The sequence below is a fragment of the Ruditapes philippinarum genome, unplaced genomic scaffold (genome assembly GCF_026571515.1).
Source record: "Ruditapes philippinarum isolate M1 unplaced genomic scaffold, ASM2657151v2 ctg145_1_1_1_1, whole genome shotgun sequence".
NCBI lineage: Eukaryota > Metazoa > Mollusca > Bivalvia > Venerida > Veneridae > Ruditapes > Ruditapes philippinarum.
In genome coordinates, this window is record NW_026863036.1 from 348,673 (window position 1) to 371,133 (window position 22,461).

Genomic DNA, 22,461 nt, shown 5'->3' on the forward strand with positions numbered 1-22,461 from the left:
CTTCATTGTGAGTGATGTCTTAAAACATCTCACTTGATGTTTTACTACCTTTATGGACAATCATTGTTTATTATGACAATTTCTATTATTTACTTCAAATATGGATATCAATAGAGAACATACTTTCTATTAAAAAAAAAAATGTTGCTATTGTGTATCAAAATAAATCATTATTTATTATTATTATTTACACTACAATTAGTGATTAAAGATCATTATAAAGGAGTATAAGTTAAACTGTAACATGTGAAATAAAACATTTGAATTTCAATAGTTTCATGTAAAATCTGAAAGTAATCAACATTAATCAAATTGTAATCATAATTACAGACTGAATTTAAGCTGTAATTGATTAATTACAATTAATGTAATCAATTTTGAGCAAGGTAATCAATTACATGATGATTACAGTGTAATCATGTAATCAATTAAAAAATTGATGATTACAATTAGTGATTACCCCAGGTCTGTCCATGACCCTCAGGGACAGGGCCAATTTTAACCACAGGGCTTTTTTAACAAACTTGGTAGACATCCACTAGAAGATGTTTAGTGCTAACTATCTAAGCTCCAGCTCTTTGGCTGTTAAAGAAGAAGATTTCTTAAGTTTTTTCTGCATGGAAACAATTTTTACATGTGACCACCCAAAGAATATTCCTGTGAAGTTTGAATAAAATTGGCTCAGCAGTTTATGAGGAGATGTTGTTTAAAGAAAAAGTTACGGATGGACGGAAGACAGACGGACACTTAACAAATTTTGATCACAAAAGCTCACCTGATCACTTTGTGACACCAAAATTTACTCTCCATCAAGACAATGTTGACCTTTGAAGTACTTACTAATAGCACATAAAGAGATAGAAAAATTTGACCTTTAACCCTTGACCTACTGAAACCAAAAGTGATTATTGATAAGCCTTTGGCCAAGGTAGCTCATTTTTGTATCAGGATACTGAAATCCTTTAGAAAAATGAAATGAATGACTTGAAAAGGCATTGTGCACAAATTCAGTATGTTTAGAGCAAACCATTGTTGTTATTTGACTTTACCATTAATGATGTGTCCAATAACACTTTAGTGTATAAAGCTATAGATGAATTATTTTTTTTATAAAATTTATAATATAGATGTTTTCTTTATTTAACACACATGAAAATTATATGTCAAAAGAATAAAATATTCTCGAGCAAAATACTATGTTGCTATATAATAATGCTATATAATAAGAAGAGTTTTAATTATGAAGCAATGACTTTGTGCCTGCATCATTCATTCTTGAGGAAATATACAAACATATTCTTTTCATACAGATATTTAAGAAGATTCAAACGTTTATTGTTGTATTTTTTTAATGATGAGCAGCAGATACATGTTAATAGCTTTGTACACTTGACTTCTATACCTTCAACATCAAATACCATTAATTTTGATTACATGAAGAGATTGATATAGTGATCATAGATTGTATCATTTATTTTTTTTATCACATAATTTAATATTTCATATTAACAAGAATTAACAAATATTTATCAGACCTCTTTGAGTTGTTTACAATAAAACATGATAAATTCTGATTATAGTTTAGCACAAACAATAAAAATTATTTTTCAACTTTAAGTAAAATATATTGTATATATATTATTCAACCAAATATAATTCAGTAACTTAATCATTTAGCTAAGGATATCAATACCTGACCTCTGATACCAGTATAGAGTCTGTCCTGCCTGCAGTCTTACTATACTCTACACCGTTGAGAAATGTATGTAAAAACTAAATTCTGAAAATATCTCAACAATTTTACCCTTTACCACTCTTAATATCTTAAATGAACTTGTCCATCTTACAATCCTATCCATGCTCTCTGATCAATGTCTGACCTGTTCACTATTTCAGTCAGATCTTATTTTGTTTTTTCCTTAAAAATGGTGGAAGGTTTTGTCCCGATAGAAAGATATACAAGTCCATATAAGATGATTAAGCATGGTAATGGGTTAGTAAATTCTTGATAATCATACATTCCTGTAATTGTGAGATGCTGAAGTTAATAAAATATCATAATATTTATTCCTGTTAAGTTGAACACAAAAGAAAAACAAGAGACTTGCTTCCTATTGCATAAGACAAATGATCTTGATAAAATGATAGATTTTTTTTATCAAATTAATGGTTGTGTTTTTTTCTTTCAAGTATCATGATTTCTAAAAATGCCATAGTCATATCACTTATGCACGATTCATTTTTTTTTAAATAATAGAATGGTCCCCTAAACAATAGTAGGGCAGGAAACCAGATTGTTTTTGTCACATGATAATTATTCATGGCTGGTACTCGAATATAGCTGCTGCTCCCATACCAGTTCCCATACACATTGAAACAACACCTAGTGACCTGAAACAGATAAATGTTTCTATTTTGTTAACATCCATATAAAAGAAAATCTACTAGGCTTATTAGAAATTTGTTTTGTAATTTGTTAAGATACTTGGATTCTGAGGGGAACTAGAATATTGGTAATGAATGTTCCCCCAATGTGACCTTGACAAAGATGAAAACATTCCTTTTCTATAAATGAAAAGACAAGTAGGAAAATCTGTTTTTAACCAATGGTCACAATCAAGTCTACAGGCAATCAAAGGGGTGTCAAAAATAATAAGGATTGAAAAATTATTTTTTTCTCCTTCTAAAAAAATAGCACAATGTAAAGTTATGCAGAATACATGTAACACATAGAGTTGTTCCTTGTATAAACATAGAGTGGTTCCTTGTATAACTTAAGTCTTGTGTTTCTGATCATTATGTTTAAACTCTTTACTTAATAAATCTCATTTGCCTTTGCCAAGAGCCGTGTTCGTGTGCTAGCACCAATAACAACTATGCTAAATGTTTAGTGTCATGTTAGCCTGTACATTGTGTGCATTTTGACCACACATTCATACTGCTGCCTGTATAAATTTAGTATTTTGTACTAAAAACCTTAGTTTCATAAAAAGGATAGCTCCATTTTCAGTGTATTGTATCAATTGGCACTGTATAAAAAAAAATTGTCGCACAATTCAATGAAGGCCTTCAAATTTGTTAACTAAAACCTTCCCACATAACAGCTCAGATTCAAAGCAGGTCAAGTCCATTTTATCAACAACTCCATGTAGTGAAATTTTTTTGCTCACCTTTTTCCTCGTCTTTTTTGCTCATGTACTAGAGTAGCTATCATTCTGGCCCCTGTTGCCCCCAGAGGATGTCCAAAGGCAATGGCTCCTCCTTTAGGGTTGACTTTCTCGTGGGGAATGCCAAGTTTATCTACACAATATACAGCCTGGCTGGCAAAGGCTTCATTAATTTCATAAATGTCAACATCATCTATGGTAAGACCTATCAAATTAAGAAACATTTTTTTGTTATCTTTATATTATAAAATTCTGACTAACTTCCCTTTTTTATTTAATAAATCTAAACCAAATTTTACTTGACTAATATAGATTCACAAAAAAAAGAGCAAATCTGATTGTGGCATTAATAAAATTTGTAATGTTTTAACTTTTAAAAGTAGCAGGTTGCTAATTTTCTTTATTTTCATACACAACCAAATTAAAATTCACCATGTATAAAATAAGTAAATATCAATTACTAAGTTAAGTTTCTAACTACATACTTTTAGTACTATTGTAGGAAAGCAATTCTAGACAATCACAACTTAAAATATACATGTACCATGACTTTTGTAATGTTTACAATTTTTAAAAATTTTGAGTTTATTTATATACCTTAAGACATACAAATTATTCTCTTTATATTTAAGAAAATGTTCATATTAAAGTGACAAAAATTTTAATGCTAATTTTTTTCCACTGTCAAGTTGAACTGATTTGACTTTCTATGTGTTTCAAAAGACTGTTATAATAGTAATTGACCAACAATTGATAATGGAAAATGTTCATGATAAAATATTAATCTGCCTTAAATAGAAAGACTGCCTGACTCTTTGTATAAATTGAACGTAACCTGTAAATTCTGATTTATCACAGAAACTGCCTCGGGCCACATGAGTTATTTACCATTCATGCAAAGTAGGTAATAAAATTGAAAGGAATTATGCAAAATGTAAACTTATTTTGACTTTCACCTGGTCACTCACTATGTATCCACTATGTATCCATTAATATTTGATTGCAAAACCTCTTAATTACAGAAAAACCTTCTCTTATTATCACTATTTAACCCTTTCCCCCATGAGCATATTGTGGAAAATGGCCGTTTTCACTGAAAAGCCTCCTGTTACAAGTTCAAACTGCTATGAAACTATGAAAAATGCTTCAATACTAATCAAACTTGGCACAAATGTTGACTGGACCATTGCCTTTGTAACGACATGCTCAGTCTTAAATTTCCTGTTACCATGGCAACGAGGGGGCATCTCAAAATTGCCCAAAATCACTATTTTGCCTCGATTTTTTCCATCAAAATTTATTTCAAAGTGCTGCAACTTCTCAAGGGATTGAGATAGAGTCAAAGGCTTTTCAGCGTTGGTTACACGTTACATTATGATCGACCTGGGGTCATTTTTAGCCTCTCACAAGTCCAAAATTTTCTTGGCGATGAGGGGGACTCCGCCCCTCTTCAAACCCCCCTAACAGAAGGGGGCACATCCCCCTTCTGGCAACCCCCTGATGTATCTTTTGGATGGGGGGCGGCGCCGAAAAAGTGCTCAATTTTTTTAGCAACATTTCTCAAATGAAAACATCTGTTTGGGGCCCAAATAGGACATTTTTTCACTCTTTGAGGCCTAAAAAAGGGGGGGGGTCGAAAGTGCGTTGTTCGCGTATATATGGGGTAAAGGGTTAACAAAAAATAATGAAAAACTTTGAAATCACCTAAAAACTAGTTTTTCCATGTTAACATGTGGTCTTTCACCTAATTTTGGTGAAAAATTGTTGTTTTGTAACATTTATAATATTTTTAGTTAACCCTTTCCCCCATGAGCATATTGTAGAAAATGGCCGTTTTCACTGAAAAGCCTCCTGTTACAAGTTCAAACTGCTATGAAACTATGAAAAATGCTTCAATACTAATCAAACTTGGCACAAATGTTGACTGGACCATTGCCTTTGTAACGACATGCTCAGTCTTAAATTTCCTGTTACCATGGCAACGAGGGGGCATCTCAAAATTGCCCAAAATCACTATTTTGCCTCGATTTTTTCCATCAAAATTTATTTCAAAGTGCTGCAACTTCTCAAGGGATTGAGATAGAGTCAAAGGCTTTTCAGCGTTGGTTACACGTTACATTATGATCGACCTGGGGTCATTTTTAGCCTCTCACAAGTCCAAAATTTTCTTGGCGATGAGGGGGACTCCGCCCCCCTTCAAACCCCCCTAACAGAATGGGACACATCCCCCTTCTGGCAACCCCCTGATGTATCTTTTGGATGGGGGGCGGCGCCGAAAAAGTGCTCAATTTTTTTAGCAACATTTCTCAAATGAAAACATCTGTTTGGGGCCCAAATAGGACATTTTTTCACTCTTTGAGGCCTAAAAAAGGGAGGGGTGTCGAAAGTGCGTTGTTTCGCGTATATATGGGGTAAAGGGTTAACAAAAAATAATGAAAAACTTTGAAATCACCTAAAAACTAGTTTTTCCATGTTAACATGTGGTCTTTCACCTAATTTTGGTGAAAAATTGTTGTTTTGTAACATTTATAATTTTTTTAGTTAACCCTTTCCCCCATGAGCATATTGTGGAAAATGGCCGTTTTCACTGAAAAGCCTCCTGTTACAAGTTCAAACCGCTATGAAACTATGAAAAATGCTTCAATACTAATCAAACTTGGCACAAATGTTGACTGGACCATTGCCTTTGTAACGACATGCTCAGTCTTAAATTTCCTGTTACCATGGCAACGAGGGGGCATCTCAAAATTGCCCAAAATCACTATTTTGCCTCGATTTTTTCCATCAAAATTTATTTCAAAGTGCTGCAACTTCTCAAGGGATTGAGATAGAGTCAAAGGCTTTTCAGCGTTGGTTACACGTTACATTATGATCGACCTGGGGTCATTTTTAGCCTCTCACAAGTCCAAAATTTTCTTGGCGATGAGGGGGACTCCGCCCCTCTTCAAACCCCCCTAACAGAAGGGGGCACATCCCCCTTCTGGCAACCCCCTGATGTATCTTTTGGATGGGGGCGGCGCCGAAAAAGTGCTCAATTTTTTTAGCAACATTTCTCAAATGAAAACATCTGTTTGGGGCCCAAATAGGACATTTTTTCACTCTTTGAGGCCTAAAAAAGGGGGGGGGGGGTCGAAAGTGCGTTGTTTCGCGTATATATGGGGTAAAGGGTTAACAAAAAATAATGAAAAACTTTGAAATCACCTAAAAACTAGTTTTTCCATGTTAACATGTGGTCTTTCACCTAATTTTGGTGAAAAATTGTTGTTTTGTAACATTTATAATTTTTTTAGTTAACCCTTTCCCCCATGAGCATATTGTAGAAAATGGCCGTTTTCACTGAAAAGCCTCCTGTTACAAGTTCAAACTGCTATGAAACTATGAAAAATGCTTCAATACTAATCAAACTTGGCACAAATGTTGACTGGACCATTGCCTTTGTAACGACATGCTCAGTCTTAAATTTCCTGTTACCATGGCAACGAGGGGGCATCTCAAAATTGCCCAAAATCACTATTTTGCCTCGATTTTTTCCATCAAAATTTATTTCAAAGTGCTGCAACTTCTCAAGGGATTGAGATAGAGTCAAAGGCTTTTCAGCGTTGGTTACACGTTACATTATGATCGACCTGGGGTCATTTTTAGCCTCTCACAAGTCCAAAATTTTCTTGGCGATGAGGGGGACTCCGCCCCTCTTCAAAAGGTTTAACTATAACTTTCTTACTAACCAGCCATTTTAAGAGCTTCTGGGATGGCAGCAGCAGGTCCAATACCCATCACATCTGGTGGTACACCAGTAACAGCAAATGCTCGTAATGTTCCAAGAATAGGGAGTCCACGTTTCTCGGCCTCGGCACGATTAGCAACGAGAACAGCTGCAGCACCATCACTTGTCTGACTTGAATTTCCTGCCAAAATTTCTTTATTCATTACTATCTGAGTTATTCATAGGTAAAATATACTGATATTATAACAACATATATTAATCTGAATGATTTGCAGCTTTAATTCTGGACAAAGACCTAAGATGCTCCTCTGTGCATTATTTTTACCATACAAGTTTGCACCTGAGAAGAACCATCAACCTTCAAATTGCTGGCTGAATAGCTTCCTCTCATGACATAATCCAAATATGATGATCGGGTTTGACCCCACAATGACAATTTAGAGCCAATTAAGTGATTTGAAATTGACTACCTTTACCATTAGGTTATGGTGGCCCCTGTATTAAGTATCTTGACCTGGCTGCTCAAGCTTGATAAAATGCAGTGGTCCAATGATAAAACTGTGTTATAACAAAATCAGGGATTACAATGAGACATCCCATTATTCCACCTAAAAATGTTAACTATATGGAACATAAGACTTTAAAACCTGAGCTCCCATGTTAATACTATTCTCTAAGATCATTACAACTACCATTGTTTCATCTGGAAAAGAGTAACTTTTAATATATTCTTCAAATATAAAGTTATCAATAGTCTTCTAGAGTAAGTCGCAGTTATGGGTTTAAAGATAGCAATAATAATAAACTATTATCATATACAAGAAACACCTTGAAAGCCTATCAAATAAAGGAAAATCAATGCATGTGTACCTGCAGTAGTTGATCCCCCTTGTTTAAATGCTGGCTTCAATTTCTTCAGGGCCTCCATTGTTGTATTTGGTCTTATTCCTTCATCTTGGGTCACCTTACAGAATCAGTATTAACCAATTTAATAATGATGTTACAATTACATCAATTATAATAATTTGTTTATGGAATGATATTTGCTACAGGGGTTCTTATGAAAGCAATTTTCTAACGGTAATCCAAGTAAACTAAAATCTGAAAAGTTTTAATTAAGTATTCAGCTTCACCATCTTTTTTTCCTAATTTCTTTTATTGAATTTATAACTAAACTCATTTTTTCATAAAAACTATTTCTTAATGCATTGATATACCATTAGTTATAAAGATCATGTTGGGTTATACGGCTTACTATAAACTTAGTGAGCATATATTATATAACCTGTATAATTACTTCAATATGAGGAAAAATGAAGTATACTTCATAAATCTACAGTAGCAGTGTATACAGATTATATAAACATCACAACTATCCAATGAAAAACGATATTACAAATCATCACATTAGTGCAGTAATGGATTAACTCCTCAGAAATTATGTAAGGTATTTAAACCCGTTACTGCACTAAGGAGACAAAATGTGCTATAATTATGTGAGCTATAAATGTAGACATACATGTACTTGTATATTAAACATGGAATGATTGTCAAACAGTTAATTGTATGTAATACAATATTTTATGTTAGTTCTACGTGTCTAGCACACACATCATGAAATATAAATAAGTTATGTAACATCTCTCATACAGCCTGGCATATGCTTCAGACATTTTCATTTATAAAACTTGATTGGTTGAAATCCATGATCCAAAAAGGTCAGAACTGTATATAACTGTACTGTGAATTAGTCTTTGGTGCATTCTATAGCTGCTTCATGCTAACATACCAAATTGTGTTTAAAACACTAGATCTAGTCTGAAATGATTGCATAGGTATGTTCATTTTTTACTTTACATTTTGACTTAAAATATAAGAATCTGAATGTACAAACAGACAATATAGGAGAGGAATCTACATGATATGATGAGTCATCTGAACATAATAATGCACTTACTGTTATAGTTTTTTCTTCGCCATTTTTGTCAGTCACATTAACAGTTACAGGAATTATTTCTGCTTTAAAATGACCTTCTTTTGTTGCCCTGGCAGCTCTGAAATTTACAAAATGATTTATAGTGTTAAACATTTCTTTAAAGCCTCTCGCCTCCAGATGAGTTTAAAAATTCAGAATAAATAAAATCAATAATTATCCCGCAAAAACCAAGAGATTTGCTTTTGAGGAGTCAGTCTGCACAACTATACACCAAAAAGATTCATAGTTTCCTCATAACAGAAGGCATGCATTTGGTAAGTGGCGAACATCTTATCATTCAAGCAAAATTAAGGAAAATTTGGAATAAACAAGAGAGCCAACATTGTCCTTTTCTTGCTTACCTGACTGAAGTACATATATACACTGGTTGCTATGGAAGTTGCTATAGCAAGTAAGTAATTACTAAGGAAGGTCAATGATAGCTATGGAAGTCATTCATTGCTTTGGAAAGTCATTGAATGGAATGTCCATGATTGGTAAGAAAGACAGTGGTTGCTATGGGAAGTCATGGTTGCTATGGAAAGTCAAAGGTTGTTATGAAAGTCACTGGTTGCTGTGGAAAGTTAATATTGGCTATTGAAAGTCAATAGTGGCTTTGGAAAGTCAATGGTTGCTAAGGATGTCACTGGTTGACATAGAAAGTTAATGGTTGCTACAGAAGTCACTGGTTCCTATGGAAAGTCAATGGGGAGTCACTGATTGCTTTTGAAGGTCAATGGTTTCTACAGAAATAAGTGGTTAATATGGAAAGTCAATGGTTGCTTTGGAATTCACTGGTTGCTATGGAAAGTCAATGGGAGCCAATTAAGTTCTATAATTTTATCAAACTATGTAGAAGTCAACAATAAAATGTTTTAAGCCAAATATCCAGATACTGCTCTTGTCAGTTATTACTATACTACACATTAACTTAATGACCTCACCCTTAGTGCTTTGTGCACAGATGAGTTAAATATGTTTCCAGCTGCATATTGTTATATTTTTTCTTGAAATTTGAAAATTTTCAGAACTGATTTACATTTGAAAGGTGTGTACATGCATGTACAATTTTCTGATGGTACACAAAGCAGTTAGAAAATAACTACAAATCTACAATTTTATTTTTCACATGTAAAAGGACATGTGTAAAAAATTATCTATAACCAAGTGCAATCTTTTTTATTTCAAGTGTTAATGAAAGAAATGTAGTTATTTCAAAGACTAAACTTGCAACAGTCATGAAAACAAGGTGATTTGATGTCAAAACAAGAGCTGTCCGTAAGACAGCGCGCTCGACTTTTTTATTGCTTGCCAATAAAAAAAGTTTTTGCAGTAAAAGGCAATACAAGAATCTCTGTATTTTTAAAGTGAACTAGTTGTTTGATACCCTTGAATATTACAGCAATGTTTATATGACATAATTTATGGTAAAGTGAACAAGTGGATAGGAATGAATTTTTTTAGATTTTTTAAGTTTTTTAGTGCTTGCCTATAATACAAAACATTGACAGTTAAGGGCCATAATTCAAATAAAATCTTTGACAGAATTACCTTCTCCTGGACATGTTTGGGAATCATGATTGTAAACAAGTATTCCAACTTTCAAATTAATATCTCAAACAGTTCAGTCAAAAAGTGGACTGGTACTAAAAACTTAACCAAGATTCTAAGTCGATAAAAGGCCTTAATTTTTAAAACAAATCCTTGACAGAGTTACCTTCTCTTGCGTACAGATGGGGGTAATGATGTGAAATAGCATTAAAAGTTTCAAAGCAATATCTCAAAGGGTTAAGGCAATAAGTGGATTTTACCCATATTCAATGTATTTTCTAAGTCAAAAAGGGGCATAATTCTGTCAAAAACCTTGACAGAGTTATGTCCTCTTGTCTGTTGATGAAGGTCGTGATGGTAAACAAGTATGGTCAGTTTCAAAGCAATACCTCCAATGGTTTTGAAATAAAGTGAGGTGGTACAAAAAACTTAACCAAGCTCAATACACTTTCTAAGTCAAAAAAGGGCCATAATTCTGTCAAAAACCTTGACAGAGTTATGTACTCTTGTCTGTAGATGGAGGTTATGATGGTGAACAAGTATGGTAAGTTTCAAAGCCATACTTGTAATACTTCTGAAATAAAGTGGGGTGGTACGAAAAACTTAACCAAGGTGTGACGCCAACGCCGACGCCGACGCCGGGGCGAGTAGGATAGCTCCCCTTTTCATAGAAAAGTCGAGCTAAAAATAACTATTTAGCCAAATAAGACATTTATAAATATTGAGGATGATGTAGAATTTCCAAACTTACTTTTGATGTGAGCTCATAGAGAATTTGTCCTGTTGTTCACGGGTTATACCATATCTCTCAGCAACATTCTCAGATGTTATTCTGCAAAACAAAAATAGATTTCCAGTTGCGATGGCAATGTATACCAAATATCAGTACTCAAGAACTCTGTTAATCCAGAAGGCATTACATAGCATAAATAATATATCATAATACCGTATTTACCTAAATATAAGACAGGGGTCCTTCTTAGCCTTAAAACTTTGGCATTTTTGCATTGATCTGCTTATAAAATGGATGAAATTTTTTAACTGATACAAAAATTCATCATTTGTATCATTGGCTACTCTCCCTAGAGAAAACATTCATAAAGGAATAAAAATTTCCTTAATACCTTTCATAATTTATTCAAAGCCATTGGTGGGACCAAGTATTATGTATATTTTAAGCCACCGGCACCTTAACATCTAATTCTTAGTCTTAATTTCTATAAGGATACTTATATTAAAGACATTCTGTACCCCATTGGAATAAGACAATTCTTTGCATCTTCATAATCCATAACCTTAGAATTGAGTTCTTCAAATCCTTTACCAATTTGATCTTTGGTCATCATTTCTACCCTGTAAAAAAATAATTAAAACAAAGAAACATTTTAGGTAACAATTAACAATCTCTATAGGTATGAATTGTATATAACATGTATATGTATATTAAGACAAGAATCATTGATAAAACTAGTCTAAAATAGAAACAATGTGATACCGTTCAATGCATATCTTGTATTTACAATCCTTAGTGTATGGTATAAAACATGTGATGCACCCAATAGCATTGTTTTATTATGGAAGTTCATAATGCATCAAGTTTTTTTTTGCTATTGGAGTTTGTTGTACAAATTGTACAAGGCAAAAATGAAGTTTCTGCTATAGAATCAATTTGTGCAAAGCCGAAGGCTTACTGAACACAACATATCATACCCAATGGGAATTTTTTGCTATTAAAGTTTGTTGTACAAATTGACAACATTATTACTATACTGTCAAACTATTTAAGCCCCATGGGAATTTTTGTTTTTAAAATATTTTGGCATTGTGTATTTGGAAAACTTTCTTTTCCCAGAGCATAATCATCTCCTTGCAATAGTGTTATTCTCTACACAATATATTCTATAAAGCATGCAATTCCACACGAGAGACTTAACATCATTGTACAGAGCACAATATAATGCCAGATGTATATGGTACAACACATAAAGTAGCAATGACAATACTGTTTAATATTAATGATCAAATTGTGATAAGCTGATTTTTTTAAAGAAAAAAACATTTGCCATGCTTATCATGCTCATGGGAATCATTTTAGTAAGAACATGTACTGCAAGTAATAATTTACCCTCCTGCTAATCCTATAGGGTAAGATTTATTTTTGATTCCCCCAGCAATATTCATAAAAGCCTGTAGTCCTGATCCACATTGTCTGTTCACAGAAGATGCTGGTACTGTGTATGGTATACCACTGCAAGGTAATGATGAGAAATAAGATACATAACATTAGATTCTTTATATTCTTTCTTAATTTTATTGTTCAATTATCATATTAATTATCACTAAAAGAAAGTTTAAAAAATTATCATTTACAATGTCAGTTAAAGCCCTGTTTCTTATAATTCAAATATGAAACATTCTATGTGCTGTTTTTGTTGTTGTTTTCTTTTTCTTTTTTTCAAATACAAAGAATGGTCAAACAAGTTTAATTTTTCATCTTTTAAATTTAGTATAATAAATACTTTTGACACTAAAATGTAAGAATTGAAAGTTAAAACAATGCCATTTTTGTAAAAGTTGAATATTGAAATTGGCTTGCCAATTTTAAGAACAAAAGAAACATTAAGTATAGCTTAGTGTTCAACAAGCATTTACAAGAACATTGCAGCTTTTAAAGCATGCCTTTTTTAAAAATGTTTTCTGTACTATTGGTGCAGATAGAGCAAATCCATTTCACTTATTCAGAATGTTAAAATTAAAAGTTATGATATCTTATGCAGAATGTTAAGGGTTAAAAGTTATGATAACTTATTAAGAATGTTAAGGGTTAAAAGCTATGATGACTTATTTAGAATGTTAAGGGTTAAAAGCTATGATAACTTATTCAGAATGTTAAGGGTTAAAAGCTATGATAACTTATTTAGAATGTTAAGGGTTAAAAGTAATGATAACTTATTAAGAATGTTAAGGGTTGAAAGCTATGATGACTTATTTAGAATGTTAAGGGTTAAAAGTAATGATAACTTATTAAGAATGTTAAGGGTTGAAAGCTATGATGACTTATTTAGAATGTTAAGGGTTAAAAGTAATGATAACTTATTCAGAATGTTAAATGTTAAAAGTTATGATAACTTATTCAGAATGTTAAAAGTTATGATGACTTATTTAGAATGTTAAGGGTTAAAAGTTATGATGACTTATTAATGTTAAGGGTTAAAAGTTATGATAACTTATTCAGAATGTTAAGGGTTAAAAGTTATGATGACTTATTCACAATGTTAAAGGTTAAAAGTTATGATGACTTATTCAGAATGTTAAAGTTAATGATGACTTATTCATAATGTTAAGGATTAAAAGTTATGATGTATTCCACAGAAAAATATTTTTTTAAAAAGCAAAAATGACAAATTTTGTATGGCAAACCTATAAAACTGAGCAAATCTGGTTCCTACAGAGGCTTTATTATCATTTACATTCCCGACACATATATCACCAATCTCATCTGGCTTGATGTTAACACTTTTAAGGATTCCATTGAAAGCTGCAGACAGCAGATCATCTCCATGTGTATCCTATAATTACAATAGTAAATACATTCATACTTGAAACAATGTCAGTCACAGAATTTTTATTCATATAATGTCAGTAACTTAATTCAACTCACCTGGTTGGAGGCAGCTGGTCAACATTTGATTGTTAAATACAAAAGTTATAACAAAAAAGATTTCTTCATCTGGCCTTAAGTATGGGCTACTATTAAACATTTATATCAGAGCCACAGTATTATGAAATAATAATTCTAATTTTACATAATAAAAATTTTTGTTTGACATTTTATCAAAACTGACTTACTGGTATGTCAATAAAGTTTTTTTATTTCCATTCCAGATTATGCAACATTAAAAACCAACAAATGTAATCAATTAATATATATTAATTAGATACTGGATTGAATCTAGTAGGCTCATTCTGTTTTTGAAGTATATTAGTTTACTGTGTAAAATATGTCTTGTACAAGAGTGAATTTCAACAATTAGCAATGATTCACCACAGTGAAATAATGATTTGCAACAGTGAAATAACTATTTGCCACAGTATGATTATAACAATAATGTCCTTAGTTTCACCTGTCCTAGGTCAAGTTAAATCAACAAACTTTTTAAGAATAATTTGACAATGACAATAATATTTTTTTTGCTTCTTAATATTCGTAATATGAAGTTAAGGCCCCAAGCTCAGATTTTCAATTCATCTGAGTAACATAATTATAGGAGTACATTGACAAGAAAGTAACTGTATGTTGATATAAATATTGAATTAAACATATACATATATGTCAATTAATATTTTTATTGATATTATATTTGTCAAATATAAAAAAAATGGGTATTGCAAAAAAAAATATGTGCTCATTACGAAAATTTATTTACAATAATTGATTAAAGAATGCATATCTGAAACATTTGTCAAACCTTTAATTTAAACAAGCCAATCATCTTAGGATTGTTGTAGAAATATTTAATTGATGCAAAAGTATTCCTTTTATTCTCTGAAAATGTGGAACACATTCATATAAAATAAATAACAAAATCATAAGCAAGCCAGCTCATCCTTGTTCATTCTGTTTAAGACGTATCTTAGTCTACAGGAATTCACATGCTGTAATATATGACAAGTGTCAAAGATGGCACCTTATTAAATGAGGAAACACAGGCACAATTTGTTTTAAAATAAAATATTACTTACCATGATAAAAAGTAATTGTAAAAATGATTGAAGAATTATCCTTTTTTAATATATTAATTGTTTGTTTCTGAGCTTCATATCCATAAACTACATAATACAAAAAAGATATTATTAATAAAAAATATGCTTTATGTTTGGAGTTAACTGCTTTAATCAGTTTTGAGGATCAGTGAGAGCAAATAACGACTGTCACAGGCCGGGCACTACAAACTTAACAGACGAGCCAGGAAAGGGAACTTGCCTTTCTATGTACTTGTATCCCTTTTACATAAGGACGCATCTGAGGTTAAAATTCAGACCAAGTTGGTGAAAGAGAAAAAACTCAAACAAAGCAGACTAAGAAAATTCAAGATCAACTGTGGGCCTTTTGGAAACAGTATATAGACTAAGAAAAATTACAATCAGCGCCTTACTTGATGCTTGTGCATCACTGTATGGTCCTGTATAAAAAAAATGTTGTATATGTACATGTATGTATGAACACTTGTGTACAAGAGTTCCCTCACAATTGGATACTACTTGTTTTTTTGTCACTTTGTCCTTGTTAACTTATTTACAATGTAATGTAAACAGTAATTTTGGTAATAAAATATAATATGTTTATTTCATGTGTTTTTTATTCAATAAGAGCTTTTTTAAGTGTAATTTTCAATTTTATATAATTAATAAAGGTTAGCAAACTGACAATGTGTTACGTAATTTTGGTAATAAATAAAAGCTGTTTTTCAGTATATTTATATAATTAATGAATGAAATACAATATGTATATTTTCCTATAAAATGAAAAAAAGGATTTCATGAACAGTTTGAAAATATGTGCATTTGAACACATGGCTACAAATCGTTATTTAACTGTGGCGGATTGTTAAGTGACGAATAGTTACTGTTGTGAATAGTTACATCATCAATTTCAAGTTCGATCAATTTGTTACATTTGAACACATGGCTTATCGTTATTTAACTGTGGCGGATTGTTAAGTGACAAATAGAACTTTACTGTTGCGAATAGTTATACTACCAATTTCAAGTTCGAACAATTTGTTGCGGACATTAAAAATACTTTTTCCGCGACTAAATAACAAACAGTGCACGGCAAAAATAAACAATTAATATAATGAAAAAATAACCGGTATCAATTATACAGTTATATATCAGATATATATAACTATCGATACATGTATCAATAAATCAGCTATAGTTTACCTTAAAGAAGCCTCTTCTTGATTTACCGATCGGTGTTCTTACAGCAGCTACTACAACAATATCATCAGGCTTATTTGGAAATCTAGGCGGTTCTCTCGTGCTGCCTGTGGCTTCAGGGGTTACTCCGTTTCGATCAGAAACTGAAAGATGCTTGGCAAGTACACTTATTCTCTCCATGCCCGAGGATGACAGTTCAATAAATGACCGCCGTTCAATTCAACCTAACTGAAAGTGCAAAGTTTTACACGCAAATCACAATCTATGTATTTACTTTATCTTTTTAGGACGCCAGATGTCAAAAATTAGGCTGAAAATAATTAGGACGTTCATTACCGGATGTTTATAATTTTTAGTCAGGTTCTCTTTTCATTTATCATTGTAATATACAATATCGAAGCATGCAGGAGACCAGTGTATTCAATTTTCACGCGGAATACCTTTGATAATATTTGCTAAATAACAGTGTACGGTACATCAGAAATATTCATTATTTAATAAGAATACATATTTTCCCTTTGATATTTTTACTCAGAAATGAAATACTTGTATACTTAAATAGCCATTGATCTTATTTAATATGAAATTAGGTGCTACCTATGGCGCGGAAAGCTCTTATGAATTATGATTTGAGCATGACATGTTTAGTGTAGATGTAAACCAGATATTTCTTTCAGGTATTTTGTACCGTAAACAAAACAAATAAATTGGTGATGTTCAACCTATCGTCGGAGCGCTCGGAATATTCCGAAAATCTCCGAATGTAAAGGGGGTCCACTGCGCATGCGTCGGCGTTTGGAAAATCCCGTCCACCATTTTTTGTTAATCTCTAATCACAGTTGTTGTTTTAATGGTATATTTAATGTGCTAATTTATCAAAAAAGGATATGTTAAAGTAACTTTCTATATTTATAATCGTTACTATAGTTCTTATCAATGAAATGCATGTTTACTTTCTGATTTTGCACATTATTCTCTCACCGGAAGTGTTATTTAGCAGACGCTAGCAATAGTCTAAATTATGTAGACGCTCATTAAAAGCGCTTTGATATCTATATTTAGCTCAAAAGGATTTCAAAATGGCGGCGCCCAGTTAACTAAGGATTTTTTCACACCTCATTAGGTATAGGATATATATTTTTTTGAAATTTTCATTTACTTTTAATTTGATTTCATTTGAATTGATACACGTCATACATGTTATCTAAGAGCGCTACAGCCCTCGCGGGGCCTTCGGCCCCGCTCGGACTTTCCGCGTAATATTTTTATATTTCAGACTTTTATATTTTGGCAGTAATCAATTTTGCCAGATCAAAGAGCTACGTGAGCAAATATACACCCTGTGTTACCCATCCCGTTACATTTTTTGTGCGTTTTGTCCGCAAAATTATACAGTTGAATGCAGATGAGAATAACTTACTGTATCAAGTGTTTATGAGGCTCCTGAAAGAAATAAAAGTAAAAGATATACTCACTTGTAAAAGAAAATGTGCATTTGCATGGTTACTTTGAACACAGGAACTTGAAATTCTATCAATATTAATGATAATATCCAAAATATACCCCCTATAGATACGTACAGTATAATATAATCTTTATTTATACTGTATTGGGGGTATATTTTGGATATTATCATTAATATTGATAGAATTTCAAGTTCCTGTGCTTTGAAATTCTGTATAAATTTGTAATTACATTGGTACATGTATAAAAATTTGCAGAAATGCATTGTTAATGGTTAATTTTGCATGGAAATATGGTAATTGTCAGAATTGTGGTTTCACTCGGGACATTCCCAGCAGCTGGTCTGCATGTTCATTTGCAAGTTTCAGTTTTCTTTTTTGACGTCCCATTTGGTAAAGCATATGCATATGTCACGGAGTCCGTCGGAAAACTATAGTATATACTGCAAAAACACACGTAAAAATGGTAATTTTCGTCTTTAAAAGTGAGTTTTATGTGCTAAATTAAACTTTCATGATTAAGCTTGCCTTACATATTGTATTATGTGTCAAAAACTAATTCATAGTCCATTTTTCATCGCCTCTTGCTTAAAATCTGGTAGTTTTGAGTAAAATTTCCAAATTAATTGCCAATTCTCAAATATTGACCTGTTTATTTCGAGTCTTAATCCTTGCAATACATTATTATCTAATTATCATGCAAAATTGCAAACATAAAGCCCCGACTAACACATTTTTACCCGATTTTTCAAATGTCCCGGAGTTCTTTTGATAACTCAAAATATGTCCTGGAGTTCTTATGATAACTTTTGTAATGCCAATGTGTTTCTTGTGCTAAATTACGGCACGTTTTATCGTTTTTTTCCTTATTCATTCAGGTTGTTAATCATTTTGAAATGTACGTAGTACGCTCTTTTTTTGCACAATATAAATGAGGATATATAATGTTGGTTTTGAGTACATTTTAGTTAGAGAGAATTTACTGAGATATCTTATCCCCGTTTCTTTTTTATGTTTTTTTTTGCTGACGCAGATTTCGTAGACTGGAAAAGGATTGATTTTCATGATAAAATGCGCTCAAGTATGGTGTCTTCATGTATATTTTTCTGCCGATGTTTGATGGGTATTTCCCCTATGTAATCTTAGTGGAGGAAACTCTGTTAATTTTGTTTTAATTGATAACAAAGATAAATTTAGTCAAACTTATTTCGCTCGAACCAAGAGGGACCGAGAGATCGGTATTTATAGAACCAACCGCTGTTGATGAGTTTTTATCATATTGTCGTACTTTTTGGAAACAGGTTTGAAGAAATTATCCTGGTTTTATACATGTACTTGTTTATTATGGTATAAAATATGATACAAATTACTTAGCCCTTATAAGCGATGTACAACTATATATTATCTGCTTAGGAAATATGGTTGAGAACATTTACGTGCTAGTTTGGGACATTATTGTTTTGTGGTTTAGGCCATGATACTGTTGCTGATTCAATCTTTACTGTAAATGATAGCCTATCACCTGTTTATCCTTTGCAGACACTCAAGACCAACATTTTATCCACATTTTTGTGCAAAGGATGAGCGTATTATATTTCATAAGTATTGACAACCTGACTGTATAATAAAAAGCGCTAATTAAGACGTGCCGTAATTTAGTACAAGAAACACATTGGCAGTAACAAAAGTTATCATAAGAACTCTAGGACATATTTTTGAGTTATCACAAGAACACCGGTACGTTTGAAAAATCGGGCATAAATTTGTTAGCCGGAGCTTTATGTTTGCAATTTTGCATTATAATTTGGTAATTATGTATTGCAAGGATGAAGATTTGAAATAAACAGGTCAATATATATTTACTCAAAACTACCAGATTTTAAGCATAATATTTATTTATTTATTTTAGTCTCATCTGTGTACAATTACATATATTTCAACATAAAAGATAAACATTACATTGTACATAAAATATATACACATATATATATGCAAATACAGTACACATTAGAATTAAATGCATATTAAAACACCACATAATATCAACTGTAAAATCTGCCAATAGTGACAGCTTTAATAAAAGCTCATTATTAAAAGGTAACAGCTTTAATAAAAGCTCACTATTAAAAGGTAAAAATTAAGTTTTCAAAAAAAAAAAAAAAAAAAGTGTGCATCTTTATAATATTATTTGTCTGGAGGTTATCTTTGATTATGGAGTGGTCTAATTGGCAGAATTTACCTTGTTAATACAGAATGCAACTCAATATACATTAAAACATGGTACAAAATGTAGGTCATATTTAAACTGATATAAACATGATAAAATACAGTCCAATTTTGTTAAGAGATAAAATATGTCATAACAATAGATAAATACAGAATCCCTAAAGAAAGCCCAAGCCCAACACGGCAAAATTGAAAATGTTGCAGGCTCGGTTTGATTGAGCCTGTTCATGGACGTTACTGGAAAGTGCAAGTTACCGTCCACGCCCCCTAGCACCGGCTTAAGCAGAATTCAACATTTAAACGTGAAATAGTAAAATTTTGAATTTAGAAACATCCGCAGATGTTTTCATACGGCGGTTATCATGGAACCTTCAATGTGACACTTCCGTGCCATTCCATGAAAAGCGGCGTATGGTCCCCAAGTAATAAAAAGCGTGTGCCCTAAACGAGAAAACAATGGACGGAACTTGATAAAATGGAATTTTGAAAGGGGGCCAGAAGCCTGCGTATCACAGATAAGACGTCAAAAGACAAATTTAAAAAGCAGGCAACATATCCTAAGGGTGATTCAACATTATTCAAGTAGGAATATTGGAACCACCCAACTAGAAAATGCCGAAAAGTTGAAACTAAAAATACCACAAGCACAACAATAATGTCGTGTTGAACGATCTTCAAGGATCGAAAATATAACATCGTTGATTAAATGTACGGGGAGACTTTTTACAGCCGCCACACGGCACAAATAACACGGATGTGATCATAAAATAGATAAATACAGAATCCCTAAAGAAAGCCCAACACGGCAAAATTGAAAATGTTGCAGGCTCGGTTTGATTGAGCCTGTTCATGGACGGTACTGGAAAGTGCAAGTTACTGTCCACGCCCCCTAGCACCGGCTTAAGCAGAATTCAACATTTAAACGTGAAATAGTAAAATTTTGAATTTAGAAACATCCGCAGATGTGTTCAGTCGGTTGTGAAGACAATTATTACAATAGTTTTATATACAAACATCCGACTTTCACTGAATGGTAAGAATAAAAAATATATAAGAGTTTATTAAAATATCATTTAAAATTTGACTGAAGGCATATCAATAATTTTAAGCTTAAATTTTATAATTCTAAGTCTGTATTGTGTTATCATTGCTATTATACAGAGTGTTATTTCGAAGTTTCAATATATTGCAGCAGGTTTTTGCTAATGTACGTGTCATTTCTGGGTGGGTAAACAAAGATAGAAACTTATCAATCAATCGCAACTACTCGGCCCTTTCCGTCAGTCTTCGGATAAGGACCTCGAACACAATGGATTTAACTCAATACAGGATTGGAGCAGTACCTCTAGACGCTTGCAGAAATCATGATCACAAAATAGACAAATATCGTTTTTTTCGCCGATTTTTACATTTTTCCTTCATTATCGTACTTAATTCGATGTGAAAAGATGAATAAGACCTGTTAAAGTTCATTCCGTTGGGTAAAAAGACAAGATTTTAGCATTTTATCATTCAAGCGCATTGCCCGGTATATACCGGAATACGGTATTTAGTGTGGTGCTCCAATCCTTTTTGGCTTGCAGCCACGGCTGCAACTTGCAAGTCATCTGTTTTGGAAAAGTTGTTCCGGTAAGGTGGTTTCCTGCTTACATTTGTTAGTGCATGATTGAACGGGAAACCAGCTGCAATCGTGCCAATCGCAACTTTTCGACCCTTTCCGTCACTCTTCGGATTAATGATAATAGCCGATGTAGTTCCGATTGCAATCGTGACAATTCGGGCGATTCCGTCATACTGCGGAATCAGACGAAGTAATATTACGGAAATCTTAGCTATTTTAGTTACTTCGGTTATTTTAATAGGATTCCTATTTTTACTTGATTTATCGGTTTAAACCGTAATAAATTATAAACGAAATTGTTCCGTTTCAATTCTTTTTCAAGACGCAAAAGTTAGTTTCTTTTATAATTGTTTTTTGTTTGTATTAGTGTTATACAATAGAGAATAGTTACTGTAGTAGTATTCCGTCTCCAAAGGGTGGTCCTGCTTACCAAATCACACAAAATATTAGTGCATGATCGAGTTATATTTAGATCTACTGAACGCGGTGAGGTTATCTAAAAATAGCCCATGCATATCATTAACCTTACCACGTGCTGATCTACAGATAGCTCATTAGTCGCCGGTAGAAACCGGCGACTATATTTGTAACAGTTTAATATTATATCTATGGTAGGAGAAGGCCTTAAAATCTGAATATAAAAGCAAATCAATTACTGAACAATTAAGGACCATAATTATGTACGTTTCATAATCTTAAAAATTCAAAAATAAAGTAACGTTGCTAAATGAAATGAAATATACAAATATTGACATCTTAAAAAGCAACATTACAATTTTCATAAAATCAAT

At 32.4% G+C, this 22,461-nt stretch overlaps 1 protein-coding gene across 1 annotated transcript; it reads right to left on the minus strand.

Moving 5' to 3' along the window:
* Positions 1-1,449: 1,449 nt before the first annotated feature.
* LOC132720965 (3-ketoacyl-CoA thiolase A, peroxisomal-like) lies at positions 1,450-16,731 on the minus strand. The gene is made up of 10 exons (XM_060705217.1): positions 16,364-16,731; positions 13,838-13,986; positions 12,543-12,665; positions 11,669-11,770; positions 11,169-11,249; positions 8,849-8,945; positions 7,762-7,855; positions 6,893-7,072; positions 3,171-3,372; positions 1,450-2,391 (listed from the first exon to the last, which is right to left on the minus strand). The coding sequence occupies exons 1-10, from the start codon at positions 16,538-16,540 to the stop codon at positions 2,319-2,321; spliced, it is 1,278 nt and encodes a 425-aa protein (XP_060561200.1). The 5' UTR covers positions 16,541-16,731; the 3' UTR covers positions 1,450-2,318.
* Positions 16,732-22,461: the final 5,730 nt, after the last annotated feature.

Excerpts from the sequence above, each read along its gene's own strand:
- LOC132720965 (XM_060705217.1), bottom strand. The coding sequence starts at position 16,540 with ATGGAGAGAATAAGTGTACTTGCCAAGCATCTTTCAGTTTCTGATCGA. Across the intron at positions 11,771-12,542 it reads CCTATAGGATTAGCAGGAGG|GGTAGAAATGATGACCAAAG; the intron begins GTAAATTATTAC and ends ATTTTTTTACAG. Across the intron at positions 7,856-8,848 it reads GCGAAGAAAAAACTATAACA|GTGACCCAAGATGAAGGAAT; the intron begins GTAAGTGCATTA and ends TGATTCTGTAAG.